Source organism: Ornithorhynchus anatinus, chromosome 11 (assembly GCF_004115215.2).
Source record: "Ornithorhynchus anatinus isolate Pmale09 chromosome 11, mOrnAna1.pri.v4, whole genome shotgun sequence".
In the NCBI taxonomy this organism is placed as follows: domain Eukaryota; kingdom Metazoa; phylum Chordata; class Mammalia; order Monotremata; family Ornithorhynchidae; genus Ornithorhynchus; species Ornithorhynchus anatinus.
Window position 1 is genome coordinate 2,431,230 of NC_041738.1, and position 24,577 is coordinate 2,455,806.

The window sequence follows — 24,577 nt, forward strand, 5'->3', positions numbered from 1 at the left end:
GCCCCGCCGGCGTAAGACGGACGGGCTTTTAATCCAGCTCAGATATGCAAAATACTGTACACTGAGACGGGCCTAGAAAACTAGAGCTTTGTTTGGGGTGGGGGAGGGGGGGGGACACCTTTAAAAAAACGTGGTCGGCGGCAAAGGGGCGAGACGTCGGGATCGGGGCGGGGGGCGAGGCGGCGGCGGGCCCGCGGCGCCGGCCCCGGGGGTCACGCGGCCGGCCGCTCGCCCCTCGTGCCGCCGGCTTCCCGGACGGCGGCCGGTTCCACGGCGGCGTCCGCCGGGGTCCCGGGCCGACGGGCGCTCAGGTGCCTCCCCCTGCGGAGAAGGGAGGCCGAGGGGGACGGGGTGAGGCCCGGGGAAGGCGGGCCGGCCCGTGCCCGCCGGCGGGGAGGGTGGGGAAGGGGGGAGGAGGGAGCTCGGCCGTCCCCCGGGGTGGCCCTTACCTCTGCCTTGGTCGTGGGCCGTGGCGGAGCCGTTGAGCTGGCCTTCTCTGGCCACCCCTGGAGGGCGGATTAAGGTAGGGCCAAAGGTCAGTGGGCGGGGGTCCCCGCGGGGGCCCGAGGACCGAGCCCCAACGTACCCAGCTTAGTGCCTGCACGGTTGCCGCCAAGGGGGCTCTTCAAAAAAGGAGGGCGAGGGTGGCGGCGGGACTTTCCCGCTCTTTCCCGGGGCCGCGTCGAGCGGCCCTTCCCGGTCGCCCGGGGGCCTGGTTTCCTGCCGCTGCCTCCCCCGCCCCCCCCCGCCGTGAGATCCGGGGGGGGCCCCAGCCCCCGGAGCGGCCCGCCCGCCGACCCCTCACCTGCCCTGCCCCGGGCCGCGATCTCGCCGGCCAGGCGCTGGAAGTACTCGGGCAGGTCGGCGTACTGGTTGCCGTAGGAGATGACCTTGATGCCCTTGTCCAGCATGTTCTCCCGCAGCTTCTTGAACTCGTCCACGTCTCCCCGCCGCACCAGCATGAAGTGCTCCAGGTCGGACTTGTGCTTGACGGCCTCCAGGAAGAGCGCCTGGAAGGTGGTGTCGTCCACGGTCCAGCCGCAGCCCAGGAACAGGAAGGACTTGTTCTCGTACAGCTTCTGGATCTCCCTCTGGCGGGGCGAGGGACCCGTCGGGCGCGGGGCGAGGCCGGCGCCCCCGCTCTCATCTCTCCTCCCCGGCCGCTGCCCCGCTCCTCCCTGCGTCCCGCCAAGCCGGCGACCGTCCGGACCGGGCGAGTCCGGGACAGGTCGAGCTCCCGCCGGAGTCTCGGGGGGGGGGGGGGGGGGGAGCTACAGACGGAACGATTCCCTTCGGGCGGCGGGGATCACGTGTCCCGACTGAGTCCGATTATCTTTAAGGAAGCGGGTGGAGGGCGAGGGGCCGGGGAAGAGGTTTTGGCCACCGTCCGCTCTCCCCGGGCGGCCCGGCTCCCCTCCCGCCGTTAGGGGGTGGGGAGGGAGAGGGCTGACCACCTTGACTCTCCACCTGCCGGGGGGCCTCGCCCGCCGGAGGAAGCCGGACGGGGTCCCGGGCGGCGCGAGTCGCGGGCCGGCAGCCGGTGCTCCCCTCGGACCAGCCCGTGCAGAGCGGGTGGGGCCGGGTCCGCGGGCCCCCCCCCCGGGGACGGGGGAGTCTTTTAAACGGGTAATAACTAACGCCCCGACCGGGCGCCAGGGAGAGAAAAACCATTCAACTCGTCCCCGTCTCCCCCCCGCGTGCCTTCCAACGCGCAGCGCGGAGGGGGCAGAAACCAAGGCCGAGGATCAGGTCTCTGGCTCCGAGAGCTGGGGGGGCTGGCTGGCTGACCGGCTGGTGGCCCCAGAAAGGAGGGTCCGGTCCCCGTGACGGATCCGAGGGAGGACGGTCGTTCTGGCCCCGTTGGCCCCTTGCGCCTTCACGGCCACGAGCCCCACGGCCCCTCCTGGGGGGCTCGGGAGGGGATCCCACGAGGCTTCTCCTCCCAGCCGCCGGACCCCCCGCGGCACCCGGGAGAAGCCTGCCCAGCCTCGGGAGACGGGCGCGGCCCCCATACCCACACGCACCATGACTTCTGTGTTGCGCAGCACATTCTGGTAGCCGGCCGGGTGGAGCACGATCCCGCTGGGGTTGGTGTAGACGCCGTGGATGTGCAGCACGCTCAGCTTCCTCTTCTCCTGAGCCCATTCCAGCACCTGCGGGCCACGGACCCGGCTCGGGGCGGTGGCCGGGGGCGGGGGGGGTGGGCGCCGGCCCCCCGACCCGAGCTGGAGGCCCGGCTTCCTTCGCGCCCCCGGGGCGTCGTTCGGAGCCCCCTCCCCCTCTTCGTCCCTTCCACGGGCGGGCCGTTCTCCGAGGTCGGGAACGGACCGCCGGCTCTCTCTTGCCCGCCGCGGCCCCGGCCGCACCTTCACGGCCTCGCCCCTCTCCGCGTCCAAACCATCCCGGGCCGGCCAGGCCGGACCGGGACGGGATCCCAGGATTTTGGGCGCCGGTGGGCGGACGATCCCCTGGGTTTGGCTGACCTCGGTGGGTCGAGGCCGGGGGCCGGATCGGGAGGAGTGGGAAGGTCGGTGCCTCTGGGCGGGGGGATTTCCACTGGCCGGCTCCTTCCGCCGCCCCGCGCGTCCCACCCCGGATCCCACATCGCAGGGAGAGGACTCTCCCGTCGGCTGCCCCGGCCGCGGGGCGGAGCGGGGCAGGGGCGGCCAACAGCCGATGCTGCAGGCGAGGTTGTCGGTCCCCTCCCCTTCCTAGTAATAATAATAATAGTATTTAAGCTCTTCCTACGTGCCGAGCGCTGTTTTCAGCGCTGGGGTAGATACAAGGTAATGAGGTGGTCCCACTGGGAGCTCACGGGCTTAATCCCCATTTTACGGATGAGGTAACTGAGGCACCGAAAAGTTAAGCGGCTTGCCCAAGGTCACGCGGCGGACAAGTGGCCGGGCCCGGGATCAGGACCCGCGCCCTCCGGCTCCCGAGCCCGGGCTCCTTCCACTCGGCCACCCCGCTTCCCTGTTCTCTTTCCCTTCCCGTCCAGGTCTGGGAGGTGGGCGGGAGGGGCCCGAGGGGGCGGGACTTTCACGTCGGCGGTGGTGCGGAGGCCCCGGAGAGGGAGGCCCCGGCTGCCCGGCTCACCTTCTTCTCGTCGGTGAGGTCGAGGGACTCCAGGTGCTTGCCCTGGTCGGCGGCGTACAGCTCCAGGAGGTTGTCGAAGTTGGTGGTGAGCACCAGGGCCCCGTTCTCCATCAGGTGGAGGACCGAGCTGAGCAGCTGCTTGCCGGAGTCTTCCATCTTGGACTCCAGGTCGTCAAACACCTCGTACAGACAGTCCTTGAAGAAGGTGGAGCGGACGTTGCTGGTGCGCTGGACCGGCGGGAGGGGGGGAGGGGTTCGAGATGGTCAGTTGGGGGGGGGGCGGGGCGCGAGCCGAGCCGCTACCGCCCGGGACGAACCGCTGCGTTCTTCCTCCGGGGCGGCTCCCATTTCCCAACCCGAATTCCTAGTAGGCCGCGCCCGAGGGGGGCCCCGGGGAGCCTGAACGATGTGAGGCGGGGGCCCGGAGACCCCGGGAGGGGCAGTTCTGGACCGGTTTTGCGGAGCCGTCCCGATTCCGCTCGGGGGGGGCGGGTGGGGAGAGAAAATCGGTCCCGCTCTGTTTCTTAGGAGCCAACTAACCCGGTGTCTGGCCCATGGGGTGGCCGGGAAGTACGAGGTTGCAGGAAAGGGGTTTATTGGGCACCCGCCGGGTGCGATGCTGCACGCTGAGTATACCCCCCGTTGTTCAAACGCTCCACGATCTGGGCTCCGACCGGCGCCCGGCCCTCCCCGCCCCAGCGGCCGACGGGAGGTGGCGTCTACCGCCCGTCGGTCGGAGGCGGACCGCGTTAGCTGAGGACGCGGGCTCGGCTCCCAGTGGGCCGTGCCGGGCCCCCCGCCCCGCCAGGAGGGGGTCCCCCCAGCTGGTGGGTGGATTTCCCCTCCCGCCCCTCCCCGTACAGCGTCGCCTCGTTGCACGGCTCCCTCCCGCGCCCGTGGCGGCCTTCCTTCCCGCCTCTGGGCCGGCGGAGCCGGCGCGACCGGCTCCGGTCGCCCCGGGTTAGTCGCGGGGAGAGGGAAGGGGGGGAGAACAAGAGGGGAAATCCCGGGCCCTGTTTCGTCCCAGAGACCGAGGGTGACGGTCAGAAGGCGGGGACCGGCTGCCAACGCGCTATTTCTGAAGGTTGTCGCGCCGGAACCCCGGCTGCCTCGAGTGGGTTATTTCAGGGGGGTGAGGCTGGCGGGGAGGGGTTTCCTCGGGAGCCAGGCCGGTGTCCTCCGAAACCGATAGGCTTCTCTGGCGCTTTTACGGGGTTGACACTGGGGATGGGGGGTGGGGAGGGTTTCCTTGGGACCTGGGCCGGTTTCCTCAGAAACGGAGAGATTTCTGTGGTATTTTTACGGGGGCAACAAGGGGCTGGGGTGAGGGGGATTCCTCGGGAAACCGATAGGTTTCTGGGGCGTTTTTACGGGGGCGACGTCGGGGGGACGTTTGCGACTCTTCCATCTTCCTTTTTGAGAACGGCCGTTCTGACCAAGCGCGTTCACACCAGCAGCCAAGGGAAGGGAGGGAGCTCGATAGCGGGGGGCTCAGTCGGGACCCCCCTCCCACTCCCCTTTGCTAGGGCCGGCTCCCACCGGCTCTCGATTCCCTCCTCTCTTCCCTCCCTCCCTCACGTGCTTGGCACTTCGGGGAGGGAATTGAGAGCTACCGAAAAGCCCCCCGTCCTCCACGCTCTGACCTCTGCCAGGGGCCCGAGGCCCGCCGCGGGCTGAGACCGGAGCCCCCTCCCCACAGCCGCTCCCCTTCCCGCCCCCTCCCCCGGCCTCACTCACTGGAGACAGTTTCTGGATGAGGTCGTGGGCGACGTGGACGAGGTTCTTGTCCTCGTGCAGACACTTCTGGAACTTTTTGCTCTCCTCGTCCTCCAGGAGGTCGAAGTCGATGGCCGCGTCCAGCAAGGCCTGGATTAACCCTTTCCAGGACTTGAGGGCCGGAACCTGGGGCGCCACGGCAGCGCTGATGCCCGTCCCGATCACCAGCACCAGCTCCCGGGGCTTCTTGGTCTTCAAGCTCGGCAGCAGCTTCCTTCAGAGGAGGAGAAGGGTCCGATGGGGGCCGGGAACGTTCCGAGACCGGAGAGTTCCCCATCGAGGCCGAGAGGGGCCCAGAATGGCGGCTTTCTGGCCGTTGGCTCTTTGAAACCCGGCCTTCCCCATCCTCACCCTGCCAGGAGTCCCTGCCCCAGCTCGGCAGGTCTGCTGGACCACAGCTCCTTTTGGGGGGCCTTTTTAAAACCCAGAGCCCGTTTGGCTCAAAGGAGGCCACTCTCCCGGGAGAGCCCCTTCACCTTTTAATAATAATAATAATAATAATAATAATAATAATGTTGGTATTTGTTAAGCGCTTACTATGTGCAGAGCACTGTTCTAAGCGCTGGGGTAGACACAGGGGAAGCAGGTTGTCCCACGTGAGGCTCACAGTTAATCCCCATTTTACAGATGAGGTAACTGAGGCACAGAGAAGTGAAGTGACTTGCCCACAGTCACACAGCTGACAAGCGGCAGAACCGGGAGTCGAACTCATGACCTCTGACTCCGAGGCCCAGGCTCTTTCCTCTGAGCCACACTGCTTCCCTAATAATAAATAATGGTGGTGTTGGTTAAGCGCTTACTATGTGCAAAGCACTGTTCTAAGCACTGGGGGGGATATAAGGTGATCAGGTGGTCCCACGTGGGGCTCCCAGTCTTCATCCCCATTTTCCAGATGAGGTCGCTGAGGCCCAGAGAAGTGACTGGCCCAAAGTCACCCAGCTGACCGGCGGCAGAGCCGGGATTAGAACCCGTGACCTCTGACTCCCAAGCCCGGGCTCTTGACACTGAGCCAGGCTGCTTCTCTGTTTAGGAGTCTCGAGCGGGAAACGAGGGGAGCGAAAAGCATCGGGCGCAGTAGGGACGGTGATTTTTGACCCCACTGGATCTTGCGTCCTGAGGGTGGCAAGGAGCCAAAGTCAGCTTGTTTTGGGACGCTCGGGGGCGGAAAGGAACCTGCTTTTGATGTCTGTTGGACACCGGCGGCGGGGAAGAGACAGGATCCCGCCGGTCGATGCCCCGCGCTCCTGGCCGGAGCCCAGAGAGACCCCTGGCAGCGCACGCGGGTTCGGGGGCGGTCGGGGCACCCTTATCTCCCCCGGGGCCGAGCCCGAGCCAGGTGACGGTGCCCAGTGGCCCGGCCCTCCTCAGCGGCCTCGACCTGCGCGTTTCTCCACTCGGGGCGGAACTAGGGTTCGTCCCCTCCCCGGCAACGGGGCCTCTCCTTGGCCGTCTCCGCCCGCCGGACCCACCGGGTCCACCCGCTCCCCCATCCTCCAGCCCAATTCTCCGGCTGCCCCTCTTTTTCCGTTCACGCCCACGATCCGGCGGGACATCCTGCCTCTTTCCCCATCTCGGGCGGGCCTCCCTTATCGCCCGTCTCTAATCTTCACCAGGGCAGTGCCGAGCCTCCCCTCGGGCACTGGGAACTTGCAAGGCCTCTCGTAGACGTCTCTCTTGACTGAACCGGTGGGGGTGCAGCCCCCCCGGTTTCCAGAAAAGCCCCGAGGACGCTGGTGAGAGGAACGAAGAGAAGACCCGTTCTCCCTCCTACTCCGACGGCGAGCCCGACGAGGGACGGGAACCGAGTCCGACCCGATTAGCCCGTCCCTACCCCAGCGCTCAGTGCCGCGCTCGGCTCGGAGTAGGCGCTTAACGGATACCACGGACGTTATCGGAAGAGCTGGCTTCCTTCTGGCCTCGGACTGTTGGTTCCGCTCCTTCCTTCTCCAGGTTCTAGGACGTCGCCGTCCTCCGGGGACGGGCTCTGGGACCCGGAGTCGGGGCCAACGCCCACTGCTTTCTGGGCCCCGGATTGGTTTTTTTTAGAGAAGCGGCGTGGCTCAGTGGCAAGAGCCCGGGCTTGGGAGTCAGAGGTCACGGGTTCTAACCCCGGCTCCGCCCCGGTCAGCTGCGTGACCTTGGGCAAGCCACCTCACTTCTCTGGGCCTCAGTGACCTCATCTGGAAAAGGGGGATGAAGACCGTGAGCCCTACGTGGGACGACCTGATTCCCTTGTATCTGCCCCGGCGCTTAGACCAGTGCTTGGCCCGTAGTAAGCGCTTAACAGATACCGGCATTATTACTGTCCACCTACCTGGGTTTTTTGGTAGGGGGCACTCCATCCATGAGGAATTCAAAGATGTTTTCTCTCTCCGAAGGCTGGCTCCTTGTACAAGCAATCCAGTTTCTAAGGCAGAGACAAATAACCACGGGGACTGATCTCACCGCACCGAGAAAACCGTCTTCCCCGATAGTCCGCTGGCGTTCTAAACCAAGGGCTTTGGCGCTGAGCACGGTGCTCCTCATACGGTAAGTGCTCAGTAAATACCGTCGGCTGACTGATTTAGAGATCTGTTCCTCACCCAACCTCCATCCCCAACTTCCTAGCGCCCCTGCTCTGGTTCAGCGAGGCGCGGGATAACCCATCCGTTAATTAACGGTATTTATTGAGCATTCCCCGTGGGTAGAACACTGAACTAAACGCTCGGGAGAAGCCAATACGACAGGTTTGGTAGGCACGTTCCCTGCCCACAGGGAGTTTCTATTCTAACCGACAGATTCCTATTCAATAGGTTCCTCCTCCTAGTCTCCAGGAGAAGCCCAGAAGGAAAGGAGGTGGTGTGGCCCAATGGAAAGTGCACTGGGCAGGAGACCCGGGTTCTAATCCAGGCTCCGCCCACCGGCCTGCTTGGTGGCCTTGGGCAAGTCACTTCACTTCTCGAGGCTTCAGTTTCTTCAGTGTGGCCTAGTGGAGAGCACAGGCTTGGGAGTCAGAAGGGCCTCTCGGTTCTAATCCCGGCTCTGCCATGTGTCTGCTTGTGTGACCTCAGGCAAGTCACTCCACTTCTCCGTGCCTCGTCTGTAAAATGGGGATTAAGTCCGGGAGCCCCGTGTGGGACATGGACCGAGCCCAACCTGATTATCTTGTACTAACCTGGCACATAGTAAGCCCTTTACATTTTTTTTTGTTTTTAAAGGAGGATGAAAACACCTGTCCTCCCTCCTTCGTAGGTGGTGAACTCCGTGTGGGGCAGGAACAATGTCTGATCTTATGATCTGCTATCTTCTCCAGTGGTTGGCATGTAGTAAGCACTTAATGCCATCGTTATTATTATTACTGTTATCACCATCATCATCACTATGTAGCTTTCCCATTCTAGGCGGGACTGGGTGGACACGATCCCGTTTGCCCGGGGTTTCCACCGGGGACTCAGAACAGTCAGCCATCACTGAAGCCTGGTCCCTACGGGGCACCTGATGCCGGAATGCCCTGCCCGACAGAGAAAGCGGCGCGGCCTAACGGATAGAGCACGGGCCTGGCAGTCGGAAGGATCTGGATTCTAATCCCGGCTCCACCGCTTGTCTGCTGGGTGACCGGGGGCAAGTCGCTTCATTTCTCCCGGCCTCGGTTCCCTCGTCTGTAAAATGGGGATTGAGACGGTGAGCCCCGTGTGGGACGGGGACTGTGCCCAACCTGATTAGCTTCTATCTACCCCAGCATCTAATACGGTGCCTGGTACGCAATAAGTGCTTAACAGAAACCGTAAAAGAAAAAAAAGTGACGGCCTAAAGTCCAGAGCGAATCCTTTGGAAGGCCGCTGATGCCCCACTGACCCCCACGCTCCAAGCTCCGGGGGGAACGGAAAGCCTAAAGGCCGGTAAGAGGAGCCAACCGGCTCCGGGGGGCAAGGCCTGGCCCGGCCTGAGGGGTCTTTCCCAGCTTCTTGACCTCACTAGATGATAATTGCGGAATCTAAGCGCTTACTACGTGCCAAACACCGTACTGAGCCCTGAGGTAGCTACAAGAACATCAGGTCGGACACGGTCCCTACCCGAAAGGGGCTCACAGTGCCCAGAGAGAGGGAGAACGGGAACTTAATCCCCATTTTACAGAGGAGGAAGCTGAGGCCCAGAGAAACTGCGCGACGTGCCTAAGCTGACGAGCCGGATCCCCGAGGCGTCAGACTCAATGCCAAACGCCGAGGTGGAATCCCAAGGAGGAAAGTTCCGGAACGCTGTCAATCTACCAGCCTGCCTGAAGCAACTGGCGGCCCTCTCTGCCCCCGCCCTCCCCAAGCCGCGGGAGGTGAGCCACCGCCGGCACCGGGTGGGTGAGAAAGGAGATTCGGCGCTTTGCAAAGGCTCCTTTAAGATCTCGCCGCTCTCCCGAGACCTTCTGACCTCACCCCGGGGCGCGGGACAGCAGCCCACCGGGCTGTTTCTCTGAGCCCGGGCTAGGAATGCTTGGTTAAGGCGGGAGGGACCTGTCTCTGGTGAGAATGGCGCCAGGACGATTCCCGGGCAACCTCCGGGGCTCCCCCGGTCCTGCCGGACCCCCAAGCTGCTTCAGCGTGGGGAGGAGGAAGGAGCAGGGGAGATGCCCTGATCCAATTTTATACATTTGAAGGCCTCTCCCTCCTCCCAGAGCAGCCCTATCAAGCCCCACCGTTTTCGGATTCCACGGCCCGAGAAGATTCAAAGCGCGGAAACAAGCCGCGTAGAGCTCCTCTGGCCGCCGTTCGCTTTCGAAAGCGAATCCCGAGGGAACGGCCGCGTTCGGGCTTTGAAAACCCCCCACCGAACCCCGATCGGCAGCAGCCGTGACTCGGGGGCTCGCAGTGCCCAGAGAGAGGGAGAACGGGAACTTGATCCCCATTTTACAGAGGAGGAAACTGAAGCCCAGAGAAACTGCGCGACGTGCCTCAGCTGACGAGCCGGATCCCCGGGGCGTCAGACTCAATACCAGACGCCGAGGTGGAATCCCAAGGAGGAAAGTTCCGGATCGCTGTCGATCTACCAACAGTGGCGGGCGACCCCAGGCCAGCGAGGCCGTTGGGTGGCCGCTCAGAACCCTCCTTTCCTCGTGGACCTTCGACAGCCAAATCAGGAGGCCCCGTGCGGTGGCCTGGAGGGCAAGTGCCAGACCTGCCCGGGGGCGGTGGTCCAGCCGCTCCGCTCTGACCGGCAGCCACTGGCCGGGGGGGCCCCCCCATCAGGGACCGGGGCGGTGGGGGAGGAGGAGGAGGAGGAGGAAGGTGATTAAACAAGCTGCCAGATGAACTAAACAAAGGATCTCTCAGGCTTAATCTGGCTCCGGTGGCTTGTGCCGGCTTGTCCGCCATCGCTCACGCACCTGGAGGTGCTCGGTGACCGTTACCCGACTCCGGGCCAGAAAGGGGGCGGGGCGGCCGGCCCCGCCTGGAAACCCGGTGCCCGAGACAAAGGAGAGGAAGCCGCTGGCCTTGGCTTCCAGGCCGGCCGGATCCAGGATGTCCTCGGTTATTTACGGCTGAAATGGGTCGGGGCCCGAGCGCGGGCCGCGTCGTCACCAGCCGACCCGGGTCCGAGTTTGGCTTCCTGGGCAGGGGAGGGGGCCGACATCGTCAGATCGGCGGGCCGAGAGGCTACCGGGCCCAGCAGCCCCCGCCGCCGGAGAGGCGGCTCAGGGAATACAGAGCTGCGATTTTCTTATTTATATTAATATCTGTCTCCCCTCTAGACCGTAAGCTCGTCGTGAGCAGGGAGTGGATCTGTTTATTGTTCTTTTGTACTCTCCCAAGCGCCTAGTACGGTGCTCTGCACACGGTAAGCACTCAAGAAATACAACTGAATGGATAAACGAATGCCAGTCGCACTGCCCGTGGTCCCAAGATCCTCCCCTGCCTTGAAGAGTCGGGTCTGGCCGGCGAGGGGGGCCGGGCCCCACGTAGAGCCCGGCTCCGGACAAGCGTCCCAAACCGCCCGGGAGTCCGGAGGGCGTAGGACAGCCGGGCCCGGAGGCTTTATCCTCCTCCACGTGCCCCCCGGGGGTCCCCGAAATCGGCTCACCCGGGTCTCTGCCGCGGCTCCCGACCCCAGGGCCCCGTCTGATCTGACTTCCCGCTTCCTGCTGCTGATGTAAACCACATGCTTCCTCTCAAACTTCTTTACGCTTGGACTTGGGGAATGTGTTCAACGCTGCTCCGGGGACAGGCCCGCCACAAAGATTTTTCAACTTGCCGCTATCTCACTCTCTGGATTTTAAAAAAAAATCTACTCAAATGAAGCCACCTCCCTGCACCTCGTCGCTAGGGAGGGAAACCCTGACGTGCCTGTGCAAACACGGCTCGGGACTCTGCGGCCAACTCCTAGGAAGCGGAGGATTAGCCGTCCTTTCGGCGCTCCGGCGGTTCTCGCCGACTTGAGGGGGGAGAGGATCTTGGCTGAAGCGAGGATGCCCGGTGAGGGGGAGACGGCGGGGGGATGTGTGTGTCGGGGGCAGATAGCCTTGACGCGTCCTTCTAGATTAAACAAGCACAACCACCCACGGAACTGAAGCGGCCTCCCTGTCCTCACTGAGGTCGGCAATCAGCTTAGCGTTTACATCGAGGAGGGGACTGGCTGTCTCAAGGACCTCCTCGGCTCTTTCCCTGCCACCCACAAAGACACCGTTTTGGCGTAGGGAGCCCTTCAACTTCCCCTCCTCGCCTTTTAACCGTTGATCTCTCGCCTTTCTGACACCGACCCCCTTTCCCGGTCCGTACGACGCCTCCCTTGGCCTACGCCTGCGGTGGCACCGTCCACCCAAGGTTGCCACTTTCTGGCACCCCGACTGGTTTCTCTTTGGGTTCCCGGTCCCGGCGGGGGCCTGTCAAATGGGCAGGGCCGGGCTGCCCGGGGTCTCGGGGAGGTAAGACCGCCCGGACAAAGCACCGCTTTGCCTCCGCTTATCAGTTGGTGGAGGAAGACTCCCTGATGCATCTTAGAGAGGCTGTTTTCTAAGGGCAAAGTCTGATCTTGAAAGATGATAAGCTGAGAGAGGTTATAAGGAAGCAACTCACCAGGATTGGAGGAACCGGTCACCCACTACAGTGGAAGTAACTAGAGGAAAAAGAAAGTTCTCCCAAAATTCGAGTTGCCTTGCGGGGATGGGGGAAGAGAGGGGGGGAAAGCCATCCACACCCACTTGAGGAGAAAGGGCCGACGTGGACGGCAAACTTGGTGCCGCGGGTGGGGAGGATGTGTCCGAGGTCCCTTCCGGCGGGCGTGAGTGTCACCCGGAGAATCTCGGGCACACCAGGCCCAGGAAAATGCCGTTGGGACCCTTTCTGGCCCCGCCGATGCCCTTTGGAACGAGCCTCCTTCAGCCACCGACGGAAAAGGAGGAAAAATACGGATGGCCACCTGCGGGACACGGGTTGAGCCGTACCACGGCAGCCAAAGATGCGTGCATCGAGGGCAGTCGGGCCTTTTAAACCCGTTCTCGACCACCGGAGAAAGATGGGAAGAGACGCCCGGGGAGAGCCAAACGCAAGGGAAAATGGCACGGGCGCTAGCTGGGATCAGAACCCGGTGAAAAGAGGGGTCAGAACAAGTTCCCAAGTAAAGTGGGGGGAAACACGAGAACCAAACTGAGGCAGATGGTTGTGCACAAGAAAGAAGGGCATCAAGAAAATGGGAGGAGGCCAGATGGGCCTGGACCTGACGGCTCGGAGACGTTACTAACAGAGGAGGAAGTCTCTGCCAGCATATTTTTGCATGAATTCCTTACCCTTGAGCTCAGAGTGCTGAGACGCCTATGCCCCGAACCAGAAGCGAAGGTCTTTTTTTGGTCAAACCCGCGCCCCATTCCTCTCCCACTCCAGTCAGGAAGCTAGAATGTGCCACACGGTTGGAGGGGTGGGGGTCGGGGCGGGGGGAACGCTTCAAATACTCACGGTGTCGTTTCAGGCTGATGGTCCCCACTTGCTTCTTCTCCGGACGTTTGGCTCCCGGGTCACCGCAGATCCAACCGCATGCAGTAGTGGGTGGCGGGGAGGGGAGGGGATTAGCAGCGCTGTTGAGCACCCACTGGGTGCAAGGAACCAGACTGAGCAAGCCCTGGAGAGGAGATGACACGGAGAAGTGACGTGTGGCCTACTCACAGGACGCTTACCCTCGACTGGGCCAATAATAACGAGAATATTTACCGAACGGCCGCTGAGAGCAAAGCGCGGTACCTAAATCCTAAGGAAATAGGACCCAGAGTAATCCTGTTCCCTGCCCTCAAGGAGTCTACCCTCTATTGATACCTACAAAGCCTCCCACCCCGACTCCGCTGGCCCGGTCTGTTGGAATAGATGGAGAGACGGCGTTATTCATCTGATCGGTCGTATTTATTGAGCGCTTACTGTGTGCTCAGCACTACACTAAGCGCTTGGGAGAGGACAGTACTAAAAAGACGCATCCCTTCCCACAATGAGCTTGCAGTCTACAGGTGGAGACAGACATTATTAGAAAGAAAGAAATGACACAGGGACATGAGCGCTGTGGGGCCGGGAGGGAGGAGGAATAAAGGGAGCCGGTCAGGGTGACGCAGAGGGAGGGGGAGAAGAGGAAAGGAGGGTTTAGTCAGCATTAAGGGCTCAGAAAAGGTGAGCCTAGATAAGCTTTGAAAAATCCCCCACAAAAAAAGCGTACGGCGAGGTGGAGCCGCAAAGCCCGGCGACAGTGAAGAACGTTCTGCCCCGATGCCCTCGTCTCGAGGACTGGCGCTTGGGAGTTTTGGTAAGATTTGTAAGGTTTGGGAAGTTTCGGTAAGATGTCCCCCGTGCCACCCCGACTCTCTCCTATTTAGGGGGGCCCCGGAGACTTTAAAAATTTCCCAACACCCCTCTGCCTACCTCTCTTCCTCCCCATTTTCATTTAAATGTTAAACATTTCAGAAATGAAAACCAGCATTTACCTCGTGGGAACAACTAGTGCTGGTACGTCTGTCCAGGCCTGGCAACATTCACGGGCTTTCCGTTTCTTCCTGCTGTTCCGATAAGACAATCGTTCTCCCGTTGACCGCGGCCCAAGCAGCGGATTACTGAAGGTTTAAAAACCAAATATGGGGACACAAAGGCACCGGGGGCTTTTTCTTTTTCCTATGGTATTTGTTAAGCGCTCACTATGTGCCAGGCATTGTCCTAAGTGCCGGGGTAGATACAGAGTAATCAGGTTGAGCAGAGTTCACGTCCCACACGGGGCTCACAGTCTAAATATCCATTTTACAGAAACGGGAATTGAGGCGCAGGGAAGTTAAGTGACTTGCCCACAGCGGACAAGTGGCGGAGCCAGGTTTAGAACTCGGGTCCTTCTGGCTCCCAGGCCTGGCACTACAGAGGTCGGACCGGTTGAAAATTAGACCGTCCAGGAGGTTTTTGAGGGTTTTTATAGGGGGACATATAAAAGTACCCAGGGCTTTATCAGTTTCGGACAGGAGTCGGACCAGTCCCCTAGACCGTAAGTCCGCTGTGGGCAGGGATCGTCTCTCTTTATTGCCGTCTCTCCGAGCGCTCGGTACAGTGCTCCGCACACAGTAAGCGCTCAATAAATACGACTGAATGGATAAATCTGGGCTCTCCGGCCTAAAACCGGACCAATGGCCGCCCCGCTCCTCGGACACGATTTCTCGGGTCTCCGACAGCCCCTCCTAGGCAAGGTGGCCAACTGGAATCCCAGGAGGGCGGAACGGATCTGCAAGGTGTCAAGAGCGACGATCCTTCACGCTCCCTCCTCCTGACTGCCCGCGTCCGCCCCAGACCTCGGCACAGTGCTGGGCACAGAGTTAGCGCTCGGGTGCACGGCACGACGGGGAAAGGCAGTAGGGAATCCAGCCGAGCCCTTTGCGGGGGACCGGAGGACCTTGGCCGCCCAAGGGTGGGGGGTGGACAGAAGCCGGACCATGGGGGGCAGGGAGGGTCCTGGGGGGTGGCAGGGAGGGTCCTGAGTGTGTGTGGGGGGGGGCAGGGAGGGTCCTGAGTAAGTGGGGCGTCAGGGAGGATCCTGACTGTGGGGGAAGAGAGGGTCCTAAGTGGGGGATCAGGGAGGATCCTGAGTAGGGGGTCAGGAAGGGTTCTGAGTGGGGAGGGAGGTCAGGGAGGATCCTGAGTTGGGGGGAGGGTCAGGGAGGGTCCTGAGTAAGTGGGGGGTCAGGGAGGATCCTGAGTGTGGGGGGAGGAGGGTCAGGGAGGGTCCTAAGTGGGGGGGGGCAAGGAGGATCCTGAGTGGGGGGGAAGGGAGGGTCCCGAGTGGGGGGACAGGGAAGGTCCTGAGTAAGTGGGGGATCAGGGAGGATCCTGAGTGTGGGGGGGGAGGGTCAGGGAGGGTCCTAAGTGGGGGGGGGCAAGGAGGATCCTGAGTGGGGGGGAAGGGAGGGCCCCGAGTGGGGGGACAGGGAAGGTCCTAAGGGGGGGGGAAGGGAGGATCCTGAGTGGGGGGGGGAGGTCAGGGAGGATCCTGAGTTTTGCGGGGGGGGGTCAGGGAGGGTGCTGAGTGCGGGGGGGGGGGGTCAGGGAGGGTCCTGCGGGGTCGGAGGGGGAGACAGAGAGAGACAGGGCGGGACCCTCGGGACGGGACCAACACCCCCGGGGGGGGGGGGGAGGGGCAGGACGAGAGGGGGGAGGGGGGAGAAGGAGGAGGGGGGAGAAGGAGGAGGGGGGAGAAGGAGGAGGGGGGAGAAGGAGGAGGGGGGAAAAGGAGGAGGGGAAGGGCCGCCCCCCGCCTCACCGGCCGCCGCCGCCGCCGCCGCCCGGGCTGTGCTGACCGGTCCGCGCAGCCGCACTGGGCGCCCGCCGCCGCGCTCACGTGACCCCGGCCCCGCCCCCCCCCCCTCCGGCCCCGCCCCCTCCCCGGGCGCCGCGCGCGCAGCCCGCCGGGACCGCGCGGCTTCCGCAAAGATGGCGGCGGCCGGCTGCGGCGCCCGCGCCCGGACCCTGCGGGCCCCGGGGAACGTCGTCCTCGCCGCCGCCTCCCGCTCCCTCTTCTTCTCGGCCTCCCGGCCCGGCGGCGCCCAGCGGCTGGCCGAGAAGCTCCGGAAGGCGAAGCAGGAGAAGGAGGGAAAGAAGGCGGCGGCGGCGGTGAGGCGGACGGGACTACAACTCCCAGAAGGCAGCGCGGCGGGGCCGGGGGAGGGGGCGGGGAGGGCGGAGGAACGCTCCTAGTCCTTGAGCGCCTCCTAGCGGCCCGCCGCTGGCCTCACCGCTGGGGGGAGAGAATAATCATCATGTTGGTATTTGTTCAGCGCTTACTAGGTGCCGAGCACTGTTCTAAGCGCTGGGGGAGACACAGGGGAATCAGGTGGTCCCACGTGGGGCTCACACTCTTCATCCCCATTTTACAGATGAGGGAACTGAGGCCCAGAGAAGTGAAGTGACTTGCCCACAGTCACCCAGCTGACAAGGGGCAGAGTCGGGATTCGAACTCATGAGTCCTGACTCCAAAGCCCGTGCACTTTCCACTGAGCCACGCTGCTTCTCTAACTCTGTGCCAAGCGCTGTTCTAAGCGCTGGGGGAGATGCAGGGTCATCAGGTGGTCCCACGTGGGGCTCACACTTTTCATCCCCCTTTTCCAGATGAGGTCACTGAGGCCCCGAGAAGTGAAGAATCATAATAATAATGTTGGTATTTGTTAAGCGCTTAGTAGGTGCAGAGCACTGGTCTAAGCGCTGGGGGAGATACAGGGTCGTCAGGTGGTCCCCCGTGAGGCTCCCAGTCTTCATCCCCATTTTCCAGATGAGGTCACGGAGGCCCAGCGAAGTGAAGTGATTTGCCCACAGTCACCCAGCTGACAGGTGGCGGAGCCGGGATTCGAACCCACGACCTCTGACTCCCAGGCCCAGGCTCTTCAGCTGAGCCACGCTGCTTCTCCACACCCACCCTGCCCCCCAACACCCACCCACCCACCCACACCAGCCTCTGCCATAGGAAGCTCTGCAAAGCCCAGCAGGGACCATCCCGCTGTGCCCCCCATTGTAATAATAATAATGATGGTATTTATTAAGCGCTTACTATGTGCAAAGCAGTGTTCTAAGCGCTGGGGACGATACAAGGTCATCGGGTTGTCCCATGTGGGGTTCACAGTCTTCATCCCCATTTTACAGATGAGGGAACTGAGGCACAGAGAAATGAAGTGACTTGCCCGAAGTCACAGAGCTGACAAGAGGCAGAGCCGGGATTGGAACCCATGACTTCCGACTCCCAGCCCGGGCTCTTTCCACTGAGCCACGCTGCTTCTGCATTATGCCCCTGTCCCTCAGGTGCACCTGACCTCCCTCCAGAGGAGGGTCCGGGAGCTGGTGCAGTACACCCGCCAGCTGCACCGGATTCACCCCAACGTCCTGGCCAAGGTGCTGAAGGATGGCATCCTCTATCAAGACAAGGAGCTTGTGGTCATCGACAAGCCCTATGGGCTCCCCGTTCACGGTAAATGATAATTATAAGGAGGGGTTTTTTTTTTCTTTTCAAGCTCTTGCTATGTGCTAAACACTGTTCTAAGCACTGGGGTAGATACCAGGTAATGAGGTTGTCCCATGTGGGGCTCCGTCTTAATCCCCATTTTACGGATGAGGGAACTGAGGCACGGAGAAGTTAAGTGACGCCCGAAGTCACAGGGCTGACCAGAGGAGGATCTGGGATTAGAACCCATGACCTCTGACTCCCAAGCCCGGGCTCTTGCCACTAAGCCGCACTGGTAAAGACCGGAGAGGCCAGGAGCCGTGGACAACCATTCCCCCTCGCCCTAGGCGGCCAAGGGACAGCTCTAAATCTCTTTATCTTTGTGCTGAGTATTTTTAAAAGTTTTTTTTAAGCGCTTGAATTCTGCTGAATTGTACTCTCCCAAGTATAGGCTCCTGCACCTAGTAAGTGCTCAATAAATTCCACCGATTTGATCGATTGATTGTATCTACCCCAGCACTTAGTACGGTGCTCGACACACAGTAAGTGCCTGACAGAGCCCTCAGTCATTATTATTATTATTATTATTATTATTAGCCTTTACTCCAAGGCCAGACACTGTGCTAGGCGCTGCAGTAGACACAACATAATCTGAATGGACTCAGTCCCGTACCCAGGGTGAGGCTCACAATCTAGGAGGTAAGGAGGACAGGCGTGTACTGAGCACCTACTGTGTGCGGAGCAAAGTACCATAAAATCCCTGCCCTGGGGGAGTTTTCTCCCCGTTTCACAGATGAGGAAACTGAGGCCCAAAGGGTCAGATGACTTGCCGAAGGTCACAGCAGGCCGGCGGCAGATTTGGGACTAGAACCTGGGTCTCTTGACCTCCAGTTCCACGCTTTTTTCCCACCAGGCCACAAGTGAGTGTTAGGGGAGTGGGTACCTGGGTCTGTTTGAATTGCCAGCCCCCGATGTGGGAGCGTCAGTCAGGAAAGGAAGACTTCTCATTTTCCTCTCCTCGTCAGCACCGGCTAAGTGGAAATCGTCCCACTGACGCCTCTGAATCCGTCAGCCCCACGCTGCAGTAAGCGCTGGGGTGAGTTCAGCAGAAGCAGACACGTGTTCTTGGTCCTCAGGGAGCTCGCAGGGGAAGACAGGAAAAACAGTGATTTACCACTTTTGGAAGCAGGAGGAAGAACAAGGGTAGACGAGGCTACAGTTGACCTAGCCAAATTAAGAACTGTGTATGTACGCATAAATGGGGGTGTCTTGAAAATGGGATTCATGAGGGTTTAGTAGGTGCCAGAGCGCTGTGCTAAGCGCTGGGGTAGGTGTAAGGTCCAGGCGGGGGTCCCTGTCCCACTCAGGGGGTCATGATCTAAGAGGAAGGGAGAGCGGGTTTTGGATCCCCATCTTACAAATGAGGAAACTGAGGCCTAGAGAAGCGGGTGACTTGACCTGCCCGTAATCACCCCGCGGGCCAGGGATTAGGTCTGGGCGCAGGCTTTCCCCTGGGCCACGCTGCCTCTCTCGGCGTCGGTTGAGGGAGGAGATCTGGGGGCATCCGTGGGAATTCCTGTTGTCCGGTCACCTCGAGGATGACCAGTCTGGGCAAAGTTGGGCTTAGAAGTGGCCGTGCCAGAGAAGACGATCCTGTCTGATCTTCCGCTGGAACCCAGAGTCCTGCTCAGCTCCGTACTCCCCTGCCTCTCCTCTCTCTGCCCACATCTGCGGGAAGCCCCTGTGCTTAGCATATGGTTGGCACTTAGGGTGATTATTATCAGAGTGTCCTGGGGCGTGGGGAGATGAGACCAGGGGATCTGAGGATGCGACCGGAGAGGCGTGGGATCCCCCTGGGCTCCCCGGGAGTGGAGGTCTGTCCTAGGGGTGCGGGCCGGACTCTTCCCTGCCGCTCAGTCCTCTTTGGTCCTCTGCCGAAAGGGGGCCCCGGGATCCAGCGCTGCATCACCGACGTGCTGCCCATCCTGGCCAAGATGCTGGACGGGTTCCGGGCCGAGCCGCTGCATCTCTGCCACCGTCTGGACAAGGAGACCACGGGAGTCATGGTGCTGGCCCGCAGCAGGGATGTGGCCCATCAGGTCCAAGGGCAGTTCAAGATGCGCCAGGTGGCAAAGACGTACTGGTACGAGGGGCGGGGCGGCGGGCGGTGAGGTGCCCCCTCCCCGAAGGGGTCCGCTTACACCGGGGCGGGGCCGTTGAGGGGTCCCGATCTGGGATGGTGGGGTAGGCCCGGAGAAAGGAGGTGGGGGGTCTTGGTGGCCAGAGGGGGTTCTGTGGCAACAGCGGAGAGTCCCCGGCGTCCCCGGTGCTCGTGCCAGGCTCAGCTGGGATCCGGGCTGGGCCCTCGCTGACCCCTGACCTCTGAGCCCGGCGGGGGATCCGGGCTTCCGACCCGAGGGCCCAGGCGGGCTGATTCCCCCTGCGGACGCTGCGATTTTGCCGCCCGGCCAGTCGAGACTGGCGAGGGCCTCCCCGAGACCACCCTTCCGAGCTGTCTTATTCTCCCCCAGGGCTGTGTGCGTGGGGGTCCCGGTGCACTCTGAGGGGGTGGTGGACATCCCCATCGTGGAGAAGGAGGTGCAGAGCCAACAGCAGCACCACAAGGTGGGTGGACCCTCCCTCCGCCTCCTGGCCCGCCGTCCTCCTTCCCTCCCCGCCTGCTCACCCTCTCCCTCGGCCTCCAGATGACCCTCGCCCCCAACTACCACCTGGAAGACGGGAAGATGGTGAAGCGGCGCGTCAGCCGGGACGCCGACAGCGCCGTCACCCAGTACCGGACGCTGAGCGGCACGACCTCCTGCACCCTCCTGGAGCTGCGGCCCATCACCGGTGAGTGGGCCGGCCGGGCTCCCGCTCTCTTCCGGGGCTCCGGCCCGTCGCCGGTGGGCAAGCCGCCCCGGGTTGGCGGACGAAGCCCGGGCCGGCGCCCGGAGCCGCTGCGGTTGTCCAGGTGGGGGGGATGTACGTGCCGTGCCCGGCTGAGGGACGGGGGATCGGAGGCGGGTGCGCCGGGCGGGACCTTCCGGTCCAGGGTGGGGACCCGCGACGGGATGGAGAGTGGACCCTCTCGGCCTTTTCAGGGTGGCGAGGCGTCGGGCCGCCATCGTGTCCCCTTCTCCCTCTCTCCTTTCTTCAATCAGTGCTGTCTGCGGAGCGCTCGCTCTGTGCAGAGCACTGTACAGGGCGCTCAGTTCACCGTTCTTCCCTCCCCGCCGGTTTAGGGGTGAAGCATCAGCTCCGGGTCCACCTGGCCTTCGGGTTGGGGTGTCCCATCCTCGGTGACCACAAGTACTCGAACTGGAACAAGCTGGCGCCCCAGGTAAGGGGGGCACCCCCGGGCAGGGAAGGAGATGGGGGGGGGCCGGTTTCCGAGGTTCCCAGGAGCCGCGGGGGAGGCCGCGGGACCTCGCCCACTGGCTCCACACCCGCAGCTTGGGACCCCGGATGTTCTGTTGCCAGGGACCCCGGGTGGGACCGCTCTGATCTGATCTGATCAGAGCTGGGTGTCTCGGGGTCTGCGGCCCCACCGGGCCCCCCCGGACTCAGACCCCGACACTCCCCGCCGAGCGGTCCCGGGAAGCCCCCTCCCCCACCGTCTGTCTCCTCTTCTGCTGGCACAGAAGCTGCCCCCCGTCATCCTGAAGAGCCTAGGCCTGGAGCAGAGGAAGAGTCGCTACATCCCCCTCTTCCTGCACGCCCAGCGGCTCACCCTGCCCGCCCTGGGAAACCGCAGCCGGGACCTTGATCTGGAGTGCCCGCCCTCCGCCTTCTTCGAGCGCTGCTTGTCTCGCCTGGGGCTGGAGCCCCCAGGGAGAAACTGAGGCTGGCAGAAAGGAAGCGGCGGGCGGGCGGGGCCGACCCGGCCCGTTCCCCGCTCCCTCAGCGCCGGCGGGGGCACCGACCGTGGAAGCCCGCGTGAGCCGAAGAGAGGCGGAGGGCCGGCTGCTCCCGGACGTCGTGGGCACCGAGAGCGGCTCCCACGATCGGTCCGTGCGCCGGCCCCCGGCGGACCCCCCCCGGGCCCGGTAAAGACGACCGGCTCCCTGCCAGCCTCCGGGCAGGGGAACGGGCCCTCTGGGCTCTGGGCCCTGGCCCGTCTGGGGTGAGGGAACCCCAGCAAGTCCCCTGAGCCGTGGCCCCTCGTCCCGAGTCGGACACTGGGGCGGGTACCCTCGCTGCCGCCCCCGGGGGTCACTTGGTCCCGGCCGCCCCCCACCTCTGAGCGGGCCGCGTCCAGCCCCTTAGACCCCGGCAGGCGCAATGTAGCACTGCCTATCTGCCCCGCCTCATTCTTGAGGCAGCAGAGACCCTCCGGCACAGTCTTGCAGGGCCGAAAGATGACACCCCCCCACCCCGCCCCCCGGCCCTCAACCCCCACCTTAAAGAGGAAAAAAAGCCCTTCGTGCTGTGGCCCGGATCATTTGCGCTCTTTGGGTATTACCCCGAAGCGGGCATGGTTTTACACAAGGAAAACAGTCATTCTTTCGGCGCCTGCCCCAAGAACTTCCTTAGAAAGGTTTTTCTCCGTGACTGTGGCCTCCCTTACAGGCGGCAGAGTCGGAGCGCGCACCCCGAGTACAGGGCACCCAGGGAGAGGGAGGAATGGGGCAACCGGAGGGGTTGAGAGCCGAGCTCTCTCCCCCTTTCTCTTTCCCGAGCATTGCCAGTCCATCAGGACTATCCGTTGAGCGCTTCCGCTGTTTAGGGTGCTGCGCTAAGCCCTCGGGAGAGTAGGGAAGGAACTTGGTCGGGTGCAAAGAGCACGGACCTGGGAGTCAGAGGCCCCGGGTTCTTATCCCGGCTCTACCGCCTGTCGACTACGTGACCTAGGGCAAGTCACTTCACTTCCTCTGTGCCTCGGTTCTCTCATCTGTAAAATGGGGATGAAGACTCTGAGCCTCACGTGGGACAATCCGATTCCCCTGTATCTACCCCGGCTCTTAGAACAGCGCTTGGCACATAGTAAGTGCTTAACAAATACCAACATTATTATTATTAATAACAAATACCACAGCTAAAAGAGGCAGCGTGACTCAGTGGAAAGAGCCCGGGCTTGGGAGTCAGAGGTCATGGGTTCGAATCCTGGCTCTGCCATTTGTCAGCTGTGTGACTGTGGGCAAGTCACTTCACTTCTCTGTGCCTCAGTGACCTCATCTGTAAAATGGGGATTAAGACTGTGAGCCTCATGTGGGACAATGTGATTACCCTGTACCTACTGCAGTGCTGGGAACAGTGCTCTGCACATAGTAAGCGCTTAACAAATACCAACATTATCATTCACTTCTCTGTGCCTCCATGGCCTCATCTGTAAAATAATAATGATAATGTTGGTATTTGTTAAGCGCTTACTACGTGCAGAGCCCTGTTCTAAGCGCTGGGGAAGATACAGGGTCATCAGGTGGTCCCACGTGAGGCTCACAGTTAATCCCCATTTTACAGATGAGGTCACTGAGGCACAGAGAAGTGAAGTGACTCGCCCACAGTCACGCAGCTGACAAATGGCAGGGCGGGGAGTCGAACCTATGACCTCTGACTCCCAAACCCGGACTCTTTCCACTGAGCCACGCTGTTTGACTGTAACCCTCATGTGGGGCAATCCGATTACCCTGTATCTACCCCAGCGCTTAGAACAGTGCTCGGCACATAGTAAGCGCTTAACAAATACCAACATTATTATTAATTATTAACAAATACCATGACTTGATATACCCGTTGGCCAACTTGGCGATCCCCTTCCTCCCTCCCCCAGAGTGGCCGGCAGAGGGCGCCCTTGAGCAGTCAGGCTCTTCCTCGGAGGGAGCGGCCAGCAGAGGGCGCCGCTGAGCAGGCAGTAGTTCCCGGCCTCACCGGCAGAGGGCGCTGCGAAACGCAGTGATTCCCGGCCTCACCGGCGGAAGGAGCGGCCAGCAGAGGGCGCTGCGGGACAGGCAGTGACCCTCGTCCTCTCCGGCGGAGGGAGTGACCAGCAGAGGGCGCCGTCGAGTGGTCAGGTCATCATGGGCTTGGGAGTCAGAGGGCGTGGGTTCGAATCCCGCCCGCCACTCGTCTGCTGGGCGACCTTTGGGCAAGTCCCTTCCCTTCTCTGGGCCTCAGTTCCCTCATCTGAGAAGCAGCAAGGCTCAGTGGAAAGAACCCGGGCTTGGGAGTCAGAGGTCATGGGTTCGAATCCCGGCTCTGCCACGTGGCAGCTGTGTGACTGTGGGCAAGTCACTTCACTTCTCTAGGCCTCAGTTACCTCATCTGTAAAATGGGGATGAAGACTTTGAGCCTCACGTGGGATAACCTGATTACCCTGTATCTCCCCCAGCGCTTAGAACAGTGCTCTGCACATAGTAAGCGCTTAACAAATACCAACGTTATTATTATTAGTAAAATGGGGACTAAGACTGAGCCCTGCATGGGACAACCTCATTACCTTGTATCTACCCCAGCGCTTAAAACAGTGCATGGCACTCAGTAAGCGCTTAACCTATACCATAAGAGAAAACGGAGGCAGAGTAATAATAATAATTGCAGGATTTGTTAAGCGCTTACTATGTGCCAGGCGCTGTACCAAGACAAACGGTACTGAGAAGCAGCACGGCTCAGTGGAAAGAGCCCGGGCTTGGGAGTCAAGGGTCATGGGTTTTAATCCCGGCTCTGCCACTTGTCAACTGTGTGACTTTGAGCGAGTCGCTTCACTTCACTGGGCCTCAGTTCCCTCACCTGTAAAATGGGGATGAAAACGGTGAGCCCCACGTGGGACAACCTGATCATCTTGTATCCCCCCAGCGCTTAGAACAGTGCTTTGCACAAAGTAAGCGCTTAACCAATACCACTTTATTATTACTAAAATGAGGATTAAGACTGTGAGCCCCATGTGGGGCCGCCTTGTATCCCCACAGTGCTTGGCACATAGTAAGGGCTTAACAAATGCCATCATTCTTATTGTTATTATTACTCAGTTTGTACTCAGACCAACCTCTGAGGCCCAGGCCCCTGCTCCTTCCACCAGCTCACGCTGCTTCTCACCCGCAGGCCGAAGGAACTGGGGCCGGAGTCCGGCTCCCCCGGTTTGTTTGCAGTCCTTCTTTGTGCCTCCCAAGGCGTGGATGCCTGGGTCCGTTTCTGAGCCGCCGCAGGATCCAGGAATGCTTCCTGACCCTACCTTGGGATCAGAACCAGAGCCCAGGTTTCGGTCCGGGGCCTCTGATGAATTGAGAAGTCAGACGGCAGACGGTCCGGGTCCCCGCAGCCGGCCGAGGGACTGTTTTCCCCCCTTGGCAGATAATAATAATGTTGGTAT

General features: G+C 61.8%; 2 protein-coding genes across 2 annotated transcripts; one reads left to right on the forward strand and one right to left on the reverse strand.

The window, feature by feature from the left end:
• Window positions 1-212: 212 nt before the first annotated feature.
• FAM118B (family with sequence similarity 118 member B) lies at window positions 213-15,660 on the reverse strand. Its single transcript, XM_029076200.2, has 10 exons — window positions 15,604-15,660; window positions 13,796-13,921; window positions 12,789-12,951; window positions 7,187-7,279; window positions 4,834-5,086; window positions 3,097-3,324; window positions 2,025-2,153; window positions 806-1,091; window positions 450-506; window positions 213-321 (listed from the first exon to the last, which is right to left on the reverse strand). Exons 4-10 carry the CDS (start codon window positions 7,216-7,218, stop codon window positions 308-310), a joined length of 999 nt encoding a protein of 332 aa, XP_028932033.1. The 5' UTR covers window positions 7,219-7,279; window positions 12,789-12,951; window positions 13,796-13,921; window positions 15,604-15,660; the 3' UTR covers window positions 213-307.
• Window positions 15,661-15,773: 113 nt separating this feature from the next.
• Window positions 15,774-21,709, forward strand: RPUSD4 (RNA pseudouridine synthase D4). The gene is made up of 7 exons (XM_029075222.2): window positions 15,774-15,953; window positions 17,133-17,298; window positions 19,213-19,414; window positions 19,803-19,896; window positions 19,977-20,121; window positions 20,514-20,611; window positions 20,913-21,709. The coding sequence occupies exons 1-7, from the start codon at window positions 15,774-15,776 to the stop codon at window positions 21,111-21,113; spliced, it is 1,086 nt and encodes a 361-aa protein (XP_028931055.1). The 3' UTR covers window positions 21,114-21,709.
• The last annotated feature ends 2,868 nt before the right edge of the window (window positions 21,710-24,577 follow it).